At 50.4% G+C, this 16,125-nt stretch overlaps 1 protein-coding gene across 1 annotated transcript in view; it reads right to left on the reverse strand.

Moving 5' to 3' along the window:
* Positions 1-12,204: 12,204 nt before the first annotated feature.
* Positions 12,205-16,125, reverse strand: part of Mindy4 (MINDY lysine 48 deubiquitinase 4) — a 116,095-nt gene continuing 112,174 nt past the window's right edge. The window contains exon 18 of the mRNA XM_029478745.2: positions 12,205-14,187. Coding sequence (XP_029334605.2) covers positions 14,139-14,187 — 49 coding nt within the window. The 3' untranslated portion in view covers positions 12,205-14,138. The remainder of the gene's footprint in view (positions 14,188-16,125) is intronic.

Raw genomic sequence — 16,125 nt, forward strand, 5'->3', positions numbered from 1 at the left:
TCTCCCAGAATCTGAAGGGAGGAACCTCCTTGCCTAAGAGGCAGCACCCGGGCATTTAGGCATCATGTGATCACTCTTAAATCAAAAACGGATTTAGGAGGCCCCCAGTGATTCAGCAGGGATGGAACAATTTAATAATTTTCTGGGCTTCTGTTTCCTATTCACCGTGCTCCTCCCTGTCCTCACCCTCACCCCTACTTGCCTTGAGCCATAAGCCAGGCTTCTTGTCTTTGGGGTGAGGGGCAATGCCACACCCACTTCTGGACAGTGGGGTTTTCTATTTTAATGTTTTACCAGCAATTCTCCGTAGCGGAAGAGTCACTGGAAAAAAGTTGCCATTGGCGCGGAGGAGCCTACACAGCTTTGACCCTTATATCATGCCCAGGAGTAAAAAGGGAGATTCAGGAATCAGGCTCAAGTCCAAGGAGGGCACCTGAGGTGGCAGGGTTGCCCCTGCCTCTATTCCAACCCACTCAGGGCTGGCAAAGACCTTCATGATGGCATATAGTCACAATTTCTCAAGCCTTATTCTGCAGTGGGAATCCCTGATGGCCCAGGAGGGCCGTATCCTCCCACGTGCAGAGAGCACTGCTGGTGGTTTCTGAAACGGGCAGCCAGACCGCACCCTTGGGGAAGGCAGGGCAGGACAGGGGCTCTGCTGCTGTGTGGGGCCCTGAGAGGAAGTGTCATGTGTGTAAGTGGTTTGGGAGGGCTTCCTCACTCTGGGTTCCTTCTGTGCTCTGGGCCCAGCCCTGCAGCCGTAGCTTCCTGCTCCCTGCTGCCCTAGCCATTTTTAGACATCTCCAGTCTTTGCCTTGTGACATTATAGAACTTCAAGAGAAGAGATCCAGAAACCATTTGCTCTCAAGTCCTTGGAGAAAATGGGGCTCAGAAAGGAAAGGAGACATGGTTCAGAGCCTGGGGTGAGGGCGTCTGGGTGGATGCATAAGTCTGACATTCTGTGTTCTTCTGATGCGCTAGCCAGACCCAGCTCCCGCTTCTTCCCTTCCTGATGGAAGGCTACCTCCTTAGACAGCTGCATGGGATTTAAAAGGAGCTTTTCTTTAAAGATACCACAATACAGGGGCAGAAGAGAGACCTGGAACCTACAGAGCAACCTTCAACTGCCCCTCCAAGCCAGCAGCTCCCCCATCACCATCCTGTCAGCTCAGCTTCTGAGGGCTTCAGAAATCCACACTCAAGCTGTCCCCTACTCTCCACAATCCCCACAGATTCTACACAAATGTTCAGACCCAGGCTACAAAGTTGGAGCTCCAGAGCTTGGCAGTGTTTCCCTTGAAGGCACACCTCTTCTCTGAATACCTCTGGGCTGTGCCTTCTCTGGCATTGGGGTCTTATCCTGCACCTCTCAGTCATATTTGGTTTTCTGGGCTCCCCTCTGGTGATGCTGCAGGAGAATCAGAGACTTCCAAGGCCAAGGTCTGTCTGACACGTTGGCGGTTTCAGGTTTCTGGTATGCAAAGCCGAGTAGGTCCCAGACACCATCCCCATGAAAGCCTCTCATTCTGGGCTGTGTCCCCAGTGACACTGCTTGCCCAGAGACACGAGAGGGACATTGCTCTGCTGAAGAATTCAGAGTCCACAGAAGTGTAGTGTGGCTTGATCCACCACCAATAGTCAGGAGTGCCCTCAGCAACCACAGCACCTGTCCTGTGTTGTTAAACTCTGGTTAACCTCTCTAACAAGCTCCCATGAGTTGGTTTCGCTGACCCTCTCCACCTCACTCCCCCTTAACAACCCATCTAAGCTCTAACACTACCACATGTCACATTATAGGCCAATGTTCCTTTTTCCTCTCTATGACTGTGTATGGGCTGCATGTATGCATACACATACATGCATACACACATGCACACACTTATGTGCACATATACACATGCACATGACACGTTTGCATAATTGAACACACAAATGCAAACAGGCATAATTTATGTCTACTTACCCATACATGCATATATCACATATAAGTGCCAGGCATATGAATGTGTGCACATAAGGACACTTACATGGACACATGAGTGTGCCCACAAAGAATAAGATAGCCCTTCATACATCAGCTCTTCCACCCCACACTGTGGTCCTGCTATCAGTAGCCCTGGTCCCTTACTTCTGTCCCATACCCATTCCAAGTGCTCACAGTTATTGCCATCTGTGTGGCTCACAATCCAAGGACCTGAATTTCCTCATCCACTCTATGGAGCTGAATTTAATGATGTAGAGGACAAACCACAAGAAGAGGAATACAGCAGTGGGACTTCCTGGAGCTACCTTTCTTTTGGGGACACTGTTTGCTACAGGTGTGCTAGTCTCTCTTCATCTCTCTGCACCCTGAACATCCTCTGCCCATGGCCAGGAAGAGAACAGGTTCTGCAGACAGGATATCTGGGGAACATTCTCAAAGCTGAATGGAAGTAGGTATCCTCTAACCCATCAGCCAGCCAGTGCCAAAGTGAGTGCTAGGCTCCGTTGGAGTAAAGACAGGGCAGGGCACCTATGAGGTAGAGTGAGTAGGGCTGATCTTTCCCCATTGCCTTGGAGACCCCTCCCCCTGTGTCCATCTGAACACTCTATTCATGTGGAGCCAACATTCCTGGAGCCCACCGAGCCAGCAAGAGCATCTCATACAGGCAATTGCTGTCTCATCTAATAAGAAAATGAGATGGATCTCGGCTGTAAAGCCTGTCCGGGTCCAGCCCCCAGATCCATGCATATTCCTCCTGCTTTGGGGTATAGCTCTGCTACTGTGTCCCTTGGTCCTACCAAGTCACTCTCAAGAGACTCCATGTCAGCTCCTGAGCTCTCCAGGAGTTCTGTGTTGAGCTCCTTCCCTGTCTCTCAGGACATCTGAGCATGAAGGCAGCTGGGGCTTTGATCACTACAACCCCAATGCACATAGATAAACTGAGTCTACAGACTCAAGTGATTCCTCAAATATTATACAGAGAAGGCCACCACCTCTCTCTGCCAGGCAGAGTGGCTCTAGCAGGGTACTGGGCACACCAAAAAGGACCTGTCACTTCATGAGCCAGGATGGCTCATCCGCTCCTTTCTGGTCACTCTCATGACCTAGCATGGGTGATCACAAGTGGAGACCAGACCCCTGGTCTGCAAGCTGTAGGGAGCCCACACTCATGAGAAAGATGGAAGAGACCAGGGCACAGAGAGATGTCATTGGAAATTGGTTGGTTGGTGAGGCAGAAGTCTTAGAGACCCATGGCAGGGCTCTGAGCAGCTCCTTTCTTCCTGTCCTAGTTACTCAGCCACCTATTCCAGGGCTGCACGTCAAGGCCATAGTCCAAGTGTGTTCTTCACCTCCCCACGGTAAGTAACAGCTCTTTAGAGAAGAATGGGGACTCGAGGGTCTATCTTCTCAAGTTGCAGCTTCTTAGGGGGCCTCTTCAGGTCTCTAGAGCTGGTTGCCCTATCCTAATAGCAGGACAGCTCCTGAGCCTGGCATAATCACCGTGTCCCTGCCTGTTACTGAAGAAAGCCTGTCATCACAGAGGACAGCCAGTCCCTCCTGATCTGGCGGGCATCCTGCTTCATTCTTAATAAACCATGGTGTAGAGTACACAGTGTAGGCAGAAAGCTCCCACACTTCTTGGAACCCAACCATGCCAGAGCAAAGTCTAAGGGTCAGACAAAGCCAGGCTGATTTTGCACAGACCAGAGGGCTACCAAGAAGCCGAGGGTGTCTGGAAGTTGCAGAAGACAGAAGAGAGCCATAACAGGCATTCCTTATGAAACTGTCACATCTGTTCTAGAAACATCCATCGAAGGAGTTACCAGTACTTCTCAGCTCTTCACAGGAACCTGAGTTCTCTAGGCGCTTTCTTCAGCTGCAGCCTCTGGTTCCTAAGTCTGACTGGGACTTAGAGTTCCATGTTCTAACAGGCACCCAGGGAATGCCAACTAGTCCCAGAGCTACACCATAAGCGGCAAGGGACTGAGTCGTTAAGACTCCCAGACACAGCCAGCTGTTTACCCAGAGACTGAACACAATGTATTGTTAGTTCCATCTGAGCAGCTAGCCACTGAAGGAATGGAAAGAACTGTTTGATAGTTCTTACTTTGAGATAGCCAGTGCTGCTGTCTGTTATCAGTAGAAAGTATTTTCTTGATTCTGGCTGCCAGGCAATTGACTAAACATATCTTATAGTCAGAGACTTGAAGAGTAGCCGGTGCACCCATTGGGTGTGCTATGGGAGGGACTGGGGCTCAGTAAGGTAATACGCTAATCCAAAAGATGGTTCAGAAATGATAACGTAGTGCTCTTAGTTCCCACCCTTGCCAAAATTGACACTCGTGCTCGGGGTGGGGGGTGGGGGGACATCTACACGCTGCAAACTGGCTTGGACCCAGTCAGCCGAGCACTCCATCCATAAACAGGATGGAATGTAGGCCTATGACGCTCCATCATGTAACCCTGCAGGGGATGGGCGAGACGCAGGCCTGAGGATGGGAAGTGGTAACGTGGGTCTTCGGGCAGTGGAAGAGCCCCACCTCTTCTCTGCAATCTGGAAAGGTTTCCTAGGAGGGAATATGGCAATAGATTTGTTTATATCAAGGAAGGGAGGTGGTGGTGTAGGGAGGGGAAGGTCCAAACAGAAAAAGGGATAAGGCTGGCCTTCTAGCCAAGCCAGGCACATACAAGGTTCCCATGAGGCCTCTTTGCTTTGGCTGGGTTTGACTTTTAAGAGAGGGACTTTAAAAGAGGGGCTCACTGCCCTGCTATGTGAGTCTGTGTTCTTCCCACTCCTCAACCTCTTAGCAGTGGCGATCTCTGCAACCCCTTCCTCGGCTCTGTACAGCTAAGGAGGACCAAGCCGGTCTAGAACACACTGATGGAGATGCTGGAAGGTGGAAAGGCTAGAGGCTCTGCTGGAGGAAGCCTACTCCTCCCACCTGGCCAGTCGAGTGCAGGAGCAGAGCTGAGTGAGGAGTCAGCTCTCAGAAGGTGAGTGTGAGCACAGGGTGGTAGGACAGAGAGAGAGGAAAGACCTAAGCAGGTCCATGCTGAGGGGCCATGGGGAACTTCTGCCTAGCTCCTTTTAAAATACATTCTTACCAGGTACACTCGAGTGACCTGAGAAGGTAACAGAGAGCAGATCCTATGCATTCAATTGTCCTTGGCACACACCCATCCCTTCCCAGACTCTCATGTGAAAGCAGCTTTCTACCCTCTGATGATTTTCCAGAACAGGGAATGGGAGATTATTGGAGATGCAACCCCAGCTGTGTGTGCTGTGGCCAGGGAAGAGGGGAGGCTCTTGGCAGTTTCTGAAGTGGTTTGGAGTGATAGGAAGCAGTCTCACAGATACCTAGGACTAGGCTAGCTAGCTGGCTTCCTCCGGGGTCTGTGGGCTGCTGATCTGTCACTCCCTAGAATGCTCACTGTTGAGGAGAGGGCTGAATTGAAGGAAAGACCAGGCTCCCACACAATAGGGCCTGGGTGTGGAATCAGGACACCCAGATACACGAGCTCCCAGAATCTCAGGAAACCAGGGGAGATAAGAGGGGAGGGGCTGCAGGAAACTCCACCCACCCTCAGCCAGGGAGATGTTCTAGAGCACCCACTGCTCCTGCACAGAGCGGCTGAGCAAGGAGGGAGGGTGAACATCACAAGACTTAGTTTCCATATCTGGCCCCAGGACCTCCAAGACTGCACCCAGAGCTTGTCATGGTGGCCTCCAGTCTCATTCTCAGAAGTAGTCACTGCGGGGTAACAGAGGCCAGCATCACGGCCCATCATCTGGCCCATTCTCGTTTTCTAAACCAGAGACCAATGCCTGGTATGGGGAGAACCAAACAACAGAAGGCATTTCTCCACTTGACCCAGGAGCCACAAGAGGGCAGGTCAGAGGTGTCAAAGGGAAAATGGCCGCCATTTGGGAGGGGACTCTGGGGATGATGGGGTCAGACTCTTCTTCTCCAGGATTCAGCCAGCACGCATGAGGTCCAGCCAGCCTGGTTCATGGAAGCATCTCATACAGTCACATCTGCATCTCAGGCCCTCTGTCTAGCTCTCAGTAGCAAGACTGAGCACTTCTAGTTGCCTGCTATTCTAAGCACTCTCTGCAGCGTCTACACATCAGAGGAGCGATATGTACTCCCATTGTTGCCGTCCCAGGAGTTGAGAAACTGAGGCACAGTTATTTCACCTGTTTGCTTTTTGGTTTGCACTGTGAGGCAGTCTCATGCAGTGTGTATTCACCTTGTATTTGCTTTGTAGCCAAGGACAACCTTGAATTTTTGATTCTCCTGCCTCCATCTCCCAAATGTTGGGATGACAGGTTTATGTAGTAGTGGGAGTTGAATTTAAGACTTTAATATCAATTGAGCTACAGCCCCAAACAGTTGTTGTGTAATTTAATTCGGATGACATAAATGGGAAAAGGGGACTAAATGGGGGTCTCACACCTTCAGAACACAGATAGGGACACCAAGTGACCCATAGGAAGAGCTTGTCCAAGGGACTGAGAACCATCCTGCCTGGCTGGCTGTATTCTGTAACACTGACCTTCAGGAGCCAAGCAATTCTTGCCATCAGACCCAAGGTCAACAACAGTGAGGGAAACAATGGGCAGGGGGTCCAGGCATGGACAGAATCTAAACAAAGGCTTGGCACCTCCCCAAGCTGAGGCCCCTCCTTTGTGGTTTGCCAAGGCAGGCAAGTAGAGGAAACCTTCATCTGAGGCTGGGATGTTTTACAGACTGTTCCTGGAAGACCTGTGGCTGCCCAAGCAGCCAACAGAGGGGGCAGCTGCTCCAAGACAAGCTCGCTTGCCTAATAGGAATGACAGGGGGACTTGAATCCAGGACATGGCCCCATGCACCTGGTTCCTAGGCTGCCCCATTCTCTCCCACGTGGTCCTTTAGCCTTAGTGCTGAAGTTGGTCTCTTCGCTACAGTCTACTGTCCACATTGTTGGCATCTTAGTCTTCTCAAGACAGCTTGGAACCGCCTCTACCCTAGAGCCTTTCATGGGTCCCCAGTACTCATGGAAGAAGCAAATCTCTCAACCCATTTAAAGTCCTTTTTGATTCCTTTCTGACGTCTTTAGCTCCCATCATCCCTAGGTTCTTCGGTCCCTTCCACCCGATAGTTGTGTCCCTGCTTCTCCCAACCCTAACCCCAGCACAGTGTGGGCAGTGCACTCTCTGTCTGCTCCACCCAGTCATCCAAGAAGGGCTTGTGAATGTGTAGGGCACAGGTCAGGAGATCGATAGTGAACAACCGTTCCTCAGTGTAAGGTTCCCATGCAGTGACTGTTTACACTCTGTCCTCATGTAATTATTAATCATGCCCCAGTGCTTCCCGTGCCGGGTTGGGAAGGGGCAGGGCAGGGCAAGGCTCAGGGATGGTATTGACACCAAGTGTCTCAAGCACCTTGAAAGTGAGTGGACCACAGGGAGGTGGCCAGGCTCTGTGCTTATCACCAAGAGCTCGGAGGCTTCCTGGAGAAGTTGAAGTTTGTCAGACTTCATAGACTCAGAGAACTGAAGAAAAAAAAAAAAAGAAAGAAAAGATAAACACCCAGGATCACCCTTATCAGAGCCCACAGGCGGTAGGTTTAATCTCAGAACAACCTGAACCAACGGTTTAGATGTCCAGCCCCAGTGTTCGGTGACAGGCTGTTGGTAGAGACACGCTTCAGGGAGTGACAGGGCAGGGCTTCTCAAAGTGTGTAGCTATAACCTTCAGCTGGATTTGTACACGAGCAAAGAGGGAAGGAAGAGCCCTGGGTTGAAGGAGAAGAGAAACAGCACAGTGCCTACGAGGTGGGCTGCACATGTGTGTGCGCAAGCGTGTGTGTGTGTGTGTGTGTGTGTGTGTGTCTGTGTGTGCGAGCGTGTGTGCACGCGTGTGGTGGCATCTGTGTTAAAGGGGAGCCTGTTGACCATGACCCTCTGCCAAGGATCTGGAGTGGTGGCAAAGAAGTCAAGAGCATCATGAAAGTACCTCAGGGACTTCCCAAGGCGGGCTTTGGAGACAACCCATGTGATTGGTAGAGCATGACAGCTGAACTTGGGAAATGGAAGGAAAGGCAGGACCCAGCCATAGTAAGGAAGGCTGCAGTAGTGACAGATTCGTGGGGAAGTGAACACTGCAGCTGTGATTTTAGGTGGGCGGAGCTCACGTCTCGCTGGAAGGGAGACAGGAAGAACACAGGAAGAAGCAGGCTCAAGTATCACCTGGTGGTCTGGCTCCAAGAGCCTGCCACTAAAGAAAAGTGCCTCAGTTTCCCCATCTGCAGAGGCAGGCAAGGTCTTTAGTGATTCTCTTGGAGAAAAATGGTGCATAATAGGTATTTGTGGGACTGGGCACAGGAGAGAGAGCATGGTGAGGCCACCTGCAGGCTATGGCCACCACTCAGCCCTCAGCCTGTCTGGTGGGATCCTGAGCCCTCTCTGCAATTGTTACCTACTAGAAGCTTAACACAAAAGCCCTGGCCATTTTATGCCTGGCTATGCCATTTACCCGCCAACCCCCCATCCTGAAGTGTGCATGAAGCAATCTTCATTATCACACATGCTTGGCATTTTTGCCTGATAATCACATCTCTCACAGCCCCATGAGGAGTAGGGCATGATTAGGGAGGAGGGAGTACTCTGGTAGGTGGAGCCAAATACCTGCCAAGAGGCTTGGCAGCCTAATTTGATTGCCTCCTGTAACTCTGAGGATCCTTTGAGGGTTTGGTGGCTGTGTTAGGGTCCTGCAGAGGACATAACCACTTAACCCATGCATATACTCCTTATCTGTGATGCCCTCCCACCAGCAGTCTACTTCTCCCCTCACCTGAATGGATAGAGACCTGATAGGACTCTGAGCAAATCCTCTTTTCAAGGGAAGTGCCCCACTCTGGCCTATATGGGGTCTTCATCTGCTTTTGGCTCCCAACAGTGGTCCTCTGAGAGGACCTCTGTTCTTCCAGGATGAGACAGACATTGTGACTGCCATGTCTGTCTGTTCACACTGTCCTTCAGTCTGGAATGATCATTCTCTCAGTTATTCATTTGTGCTTTAAGGCCCAGGGTAGTAGCTTGGAGAAGTTTCTTCTTTGTCCATTGAAGAGATTGGCAAGCAGCATCTATTGAGCCCCCACAATGTGCTGGGACCTGTTTTAAGTGCTTCTGTGTGTGATCTCGCTTTATCTTAGAATGCTGCGAGGCTGCAGCTTCACACCCAAGACACAAAAGCTTGGCAAGCTCTTCGGGCCACATGGATACCACTGCAGCTTCTTTCTCTCAGACCTACACGTCGAGTTTCCTGGACCAACAAGTTGAATGTCCTGTGTGTCCCTCTATGCTTCATGAAAATCACAAGCTCTATCTATACCAGAACAACTCAGACTAAAATTGTCCCACCATTTTGAAATGCAGATTCTGGTTGGGCCAGGCTGGGATGGAGCCTGAATGAGAAACTGCAAGAAAGCTGCTGCTCTGAGTAAGTAAGGTTAGCATCCAGAGCCAGGGAAAGTCCTCTGCTGTCTGTTTAGCAGAGCTGAGTGCATATGGCGACGAGGTCTCCTCACTCTCAGCAGACTGGGGTCAGGGGGCTGTGGTCCCTTGGTCAGAGCTGGTGCCATCCCTGTGACACAGAGACACTGAGGGTAATCAGACAAAAATCTGAATGCACCTTAACCTTAGGACATCTCTACACCCTGGCCTAGTTCTGACTGCCAGGACTCCTGCTGTCCTGAAAACTGCTTTGAGTGGCACCCCAAGGGAATAGAGCCAATGTCCTCCCAATCTGCCCATCCCTACCCTCTGGCCATAGGGGAATTTGGGTCCTATAGTTAGCAAGGGTGTCTTGTATAGAGGCATCAGATGCAAGGGCAGAAAGGGCTATGTCTTTGCTCCTAAAGCCAAGTAAGAGAGTCCCCAGGAGAATTTCTGTAAAGCTTGTAGCAGACTTCAGAGTACATCTCCAAGTAGATCAACAGAAAGATAACTACAACTCCTTAACACACATGTATGTGAGTGAGCATTTACAATTTTAATACTGGTTGGGAAAAGGCTATGGGCCACAGAAGCCCACCCATTTACTTCATCCCTAGAAAAACAGTGTACTCAGACAGACGGTGATGGCACATGCCTTTAATCCCAGCACTTGGGAGGCAGAGGCAGGTGGATCTCTTTGAGTCTGAAGCCAGCCTGATCTACAGAGCAAGTTCCAGGTCAGCCAGGGCTACACAGAAAAACCCTATCTCGAAAAAAAAAAAGAAAGAAAGAAAGAAAGAAAAAAACAACAAAAAGAATTGTCTAGCTCCTGCCCTCTGGAGCATGGCACTGGCACCTGTTTGTTACAACACCACACAACACTGATGGTGAATGTCACCCTGGGCCCTGTCAGGCACATGGTAAAATGGAAGCAGGAGTCACCACAATGTGCAAGATTGTGGTGGTTAGATGCAAGAGCCACCACAGTGTGCATTTTGAAGAGAGAGAATCATGGAGACTGGAGGGTGGAGAGGAGTAGCTTGTTGTGAGTGACCAGCCCTGTCAACCCAGAGCCATGGGAGGTCCAGGGCCATGTCTGCATCTGTGGCTATGCAGCTGCAGGGATCAGTGTGGATGTCCATGGCTCGTATTACCACTAGAGAACCTGGGAACATCCCTGGTAGGGGCAGCTACTGGGGACTACATGGACGTCCAGGGGCTGTGCAGAACTGACTCCAGCCCTCACTGGCTGTGGCACTCTGGAGAGCTGGCCCCATCTATCACTGATAGTGAAAGGGCCCTGTACCTCACCCAGACAGCACAATGGAGATGGGTCCTGGTGGCTAGGGTATGGGAGAGGTGATCCCCCCACCTCTCGCCATCTCCAGCAGTTGAGAAAACTGAGCACAGGAGAGCTAGCCCAGCCCCTCACCAGTTACAGCATTCAGGATTGTAGGCCCTGCACCTTGACTGGATAGTACAGCAGAGCTGACCAGGGGTGTGGGTGATCTGGCCCCAAGAGTGTGAACTGTAAGAGGGACAATGGGCCTGCCACTGGTCTGCTGTGAGGTGGTATGGGTGCAGGGATAATACCCTTAGCCCCTTCATCCTCCCCACCTGCAGCAGTAGAACTGGCCACAGGGGTAGGGGAGGGGTCATGAGAGCAAGAGAGTCACCCCTATCCCTCTCAGGCTGCAACACTTGGGAGAGTGGGCCCTGAACCTTGACTGGGCAGCACAATGGAGCTGGCTCTGGAGCTGTAGGTGCACATGAGCCAGCCCCAAGGGCATGAGAGCAGGAGAGTTAACCTTGCTTCCTGCTGATGGTGGCACTGGGTGGCCTAGCCAGAGCAATGCTGGAGAGATCACTCTGGTGGTGCAGATAAGGGAAAGCTGGTGTACTGGCCAGCTCAGCTACAACCCAGGCCCAGATCCAGGGCTCTGAGTCAACCCACCCCAAAATCTTCATCATCTGTGAGCAGCTGGGACAAGTACAAGTACAAGGGCCAGTCCTGCCGTTCTGAAGCTGCAGAAGCTCCATGACAAAGGGCAACAGCAGGATAACTGGAAGGAGTCCCAATGAGGATCCAATATTGATGGTGTCACAGAAGAGCTCGAACCAGACTAATGACTCATTGCAATTAACATTTACCAGTAAAGATGTGTAGACAAAAGGGTATACTATGGACACACTGTGACACACTGCATCACACAGTGAGATGTTTTCTCTGTTTTGTTTTGAGGGGGGAGTTGTTTTGGTTTTGTTTTGTGTGTGTGTGGGGGGGGTGTTATTTTGCTGGGGAGGTTGCAAGGGCAAAAGGATGGATATAAGATGAGCAGGACTGAGGTGCATGATGGGAAACTCACAAAGAATCAATAAAAAGTTAACAAACAAACAACTGTAGCTGACCCTCTTCTGTGGAAGAGCCAGGGGCAATGCAGGGTGTGGAGGGCCGCTGGAGCAAGGCTGGGAAGTGAAAACAGGCTGCCACAGTAACCTGTTCAAACGAGCATCCCCAGGGAAGGGAGGTGTTTCCTCTGGGGAGTTTGGAGTTAAGTGGCCATTACACTGGTTCCACACACTTTTCAATGTCTGAAGTCAACAGTCATGGCCTGTTTGTCTCTCTCTAGATCAAGGAGCAAGCGCTGAAGAGAGCAAAGTCAATAGGAAAAGACTAGCCAGCTTGTCCAGGAACTTGTCTCCATCCACACAGAGCAACAGAGGCAGAAAACTCTTGACCCTTAGCACACATGTATGTGAGCACGAATGATTTTAATACAGTTCGGGAGAGGGCTGTGAGGCACAGTCCCCTACCTCGGCACCCCAGAGAACAATGACACTTGTGATGAGGTGTTTTGATCCTGGGAGTGTTACTGAGAATGCTAAAGCTTCAAGCCTGGGAGTGGTTGTACCCAGCTCTGCCCACCTTCCACTCCAAGGCATAGTGCTTGTGTGTCTGCAATCTGGCCTCCTAGAAGAGCAAGCTCTGTGCTTTGTTGGGTCAACCTTCTGCAGTAATGCTGGGAATTGTTTGTTTTCCTCTAGCCCTGCCAAAGAGCCCCTGGCAAGGAGACTAAGTGGGTTTCATTGAAGAGATAGTTTTCCTCCCCAGGCCTGATAAACAAGGCCATTGCAGGGAAACCAGCTTCCTCAGCCAGGCACTCTGCAGCTGCCCATCTGTGGCCAAGGAAAACAAATGCATAAACATTTTGAGGAGATATAGGAAGCATTTCTACTGGGAACCTGCTGTGAATGGCCACTAAAGTTTACACAGCAAGCCCCGTGGGAGCCTAGTGCAGGACACAGCCCTTCCCGCCCTCTGCTTCTATGGCATAATTGACTCCTCCCTGCCTCTCCGAAGGTCTGCAGTTGGGACACAGTGTGTGCCCTACCCACAGGAACACAAGACAAGCTCCGTAGCTGTCCCCACCAAACCCTTAACTCCTTAACGGTGGGATTTCTCCTTACAGCAAGGGGACTTCTTATTGCAAGGGACACAGTCTAGAGCAGCTAGGCTCCTAAACCCCATGGGGACACATGGAGGCCAAAGATGGGCTGCCGGGCTAGGGTGGAGGCACCTGAAAGCTTTACCGTTATTTGGGTCCTCATTTCTTCCTGGACAGCCATATGACAGGGATTCTGAGGTCTGGAGCTTCAGTCTGAGGTTCCTGGTCTGAACTGCTGACAAGCAGCCCTGGACTCTGGCTCTGAACCACCCAGTACCTCCAGGAGTTCTTCCCTAGCTACCCACTCCTGATTTATCACGTTCCATGACAAAAGCCAGTAGATATACGCCATGTGGTAAGTGAAACTCAGAACATACCATTTTCCCTTCTAATCTCTCTCCTTATTCTGCAATGTGAGCACTTCCAAAGTCCTGCCCACCCATGATGGCAGTCAGTTCTCCCCACAGCCACAGGAAGTTGACACTGGATCCCTCTGCTTGTCCCCATCTTTTTTGCTCACCTGGGCAAGAAGTCATTTCCTGGGTACCTTTCTAGCCCTGCCCATACCAGCCTTTTTTCTAGGCCCACCCCAGCCTCATATGGCCTCACAAGAAAACCAGGTCTTCCCTGAAGTGGGCTCTCCAGACCTTTGGCTGCTCTTGGTAGCTTATATCTTAGACCACGCTGCTCCACCCAGACAAGGGCATCTCTGGGACAAAGGGCTGGGCTTGGCCTCACCTCTTGACTAGGAGATACTCAGCACACTGGAATCCTGGGCCTCCACCTCCCTGTCCCATCTTAGCCATGATGAGGGCAGATCCGGGTTCCACTCACACCAATGAACCAACCACAGTCCAAATTTGCCCTGGTCATAGGCTTGACTTTTGCTTTATGGAAGCTGCAGTAACAAGACTCCAGAGTCCCCAAAGCCAGTGACACCAGAGGCCTTGGAGAGAGGGTTATTCAGGAAGGATGCAAATGAAAGGCAGTAGAGTCTCTGGTGGCCTCCCTCCTTCCTGTCTTTGGCAGGCACAGCTAGGCCAGGAGGGAATCTCAACAGGACCCTGCCACGGCCCTTCATGGAAGGAACTGGAAGACTCAGCATGACTCTGTGGACATGCAAACTCAGGCAGGGTGACTTCTCTAAGAGACTTGACCCTAAGACCTGGGGTCCCGGGGTCATCCCAGTGATGAGTGCTGAAGCCATAGAACTCCATGTATCCAAGGGTCACAGGATGGGATCTGAGCCGTTCCAGTTTACAGATGCCCCCTTCCACCTATGAAGACAGTAAAAGGAGAGTGTGAGAGCTGCAGGGACCCAGGAAGTAAGCTTTGAGGACCCCACCCTGACCGCTTGCTCTCCCATACTCTCATCCAACCTAAATACCTATATGGCATGGATAAAAGACTCCTGGTAACAACAGGGAAGACACAGGAAACTTGTCCTTTTGTGGCATAGCTGACGGTACCTTGCTATGTTGCTATAGCTTTCTAATGATTTAAACTCATCCATGTACATCCAGACCCAGCTCTTGTCCAGCAGTGGCCCTTCAGGGGCATCTGGGTAGGACCAGGGGAACAGATAGTCTGGGATGTTCATGGTGCAGGAGAGCAGCAAGAAAGGTGAGAAGAAAGATGCAGAGGAGACTGGACAGCTGACAGCAGACCAGGACATTGCTCTATGGGACACAGGAAGCTAGGGAGCGCCATGAGTACCACAGGAACAAACAGGTTTTGAAAACTAATTTATAAAGCCTTAAGAAGAACTAAGTAGATCAAGGCTGGTATCTCAGATCCAATGGAACAGTTACTATAGGTGGGGCCGGGGGGGGTTAAACATCAGTAGAGCTGATTTTCTAAACAACCGAGGGGAATCATATTTATTGCATATCAAGAATTATGCAAATCTACTGCTTCAGGTGCCTGCCTGCATATGGATTCTAAAACAACCTGAGTTAGAATGTGGCGAGGTAGCACTATAGTCAGAGCACCAGACTGGGGCTCAGCAGTATTTCACAGTGTATAAAGTTTGGAGAGAACCAGCATTATGGTTTCAAAACCAGATGTTGAGTTAAAAACCCTAACTGCCACAGTCAAGGGGAAAAGAGAAGCTGTTCTTGTTTTAATTTAGCAACTCTCTGGGAAAGCCCAAAATCCCAAGACTGGAACTTCAGCAAGAGAGAAAACAGATCCACTCAGGGCTAACAGTGCAGTATTTCCCATCAGAATGACTGGAAGCAGGAGGGCTTATTTACAGAGATATGGCTAGAATCTGAAAGGTCCCTGACAGGTTCATGGTTTGAATTCTTGTTTCCTGCCTGGTGGTGACAGCTGGGGAACCTTTAGGAAGTGAGATCACTAGAAGAAGGTCTCTGGTGATGATACCCAACCCCTGGCTTCCCTCAGACTCAGTTTTCTAGTCCGCCATGCTGTGAGCATCCTCTGACACATGTTCCTGCCACTAAAACCAAGCTTCTTCCCCACACAGGCCCCCCTACCAGGACAGACTGAACACCCAGAAACCATGAACCAAGTGAAATCTCTCTCCTTTAAGTTGTTTGCTAGGTACTGTGGTCCCAGCACCACAAACACATCTAAAGCACTCTGGTTTCCCATCCACTGTTCAACCATCTGCAGAAGTCAAGGAACAGTAGCAACAAGCCTCCCCATTCCCCAAGCCAAGAAGAAACCTATACTGAGCATATAAACCTGACTTTTCCTGTCATTATTCTGTACACAATGCAGTATAACAAGTACTTGCATATTAGATATTATAAGTACCCAGAGACTAAACCATACAGAAAGATGTGTAGCCACATGTGAACAGTATATGGTATTTTAAAGAAGGGATTTAAGCAGCCTCCGATCTTTATATTCTCAGTCCTGAGTCCCCACCCCCCACCCCCCATCAATGCAAAGCAACAACTGAATGGTTCATCTTGGACCCAGTGGTCCTCACCCTTAGCCCATCTTCCAACTCAACCCCCATCTTCTACCTCAGAACTTTTCTGTCTTCTTCAGCTCTCTGCACTGCTGCCTCGGTTTCTCTAGTTTTTAGGCTGAAAATCACTTTTTCCAGAGGTAGCAGAATTCGTACTCCCTCTGTCTTCTAATTCACTTTCCTGTAGGTTATAAGCAGCTTTTGGGCAGATTTATAAATTACATTTCCCCTGTTTCATATTTTCTATGTTTTAAACCATCACATTTCTCATCAA

The sequence above is a fragment of the Mus caroli genome, unplaced genomic scaffold (assembly GCF_978045245.1).
Source record: "Mus caroli unplaced genomic scaffold, Mus_caroli_1 scaffold_7, whole genome shotgun sequence".
Taxonomy (NCBI): Eukaryota; Metazoa; Chordata; class Mammalia; order Rodentia; family Muridae; genus Mus; species Mus caroli.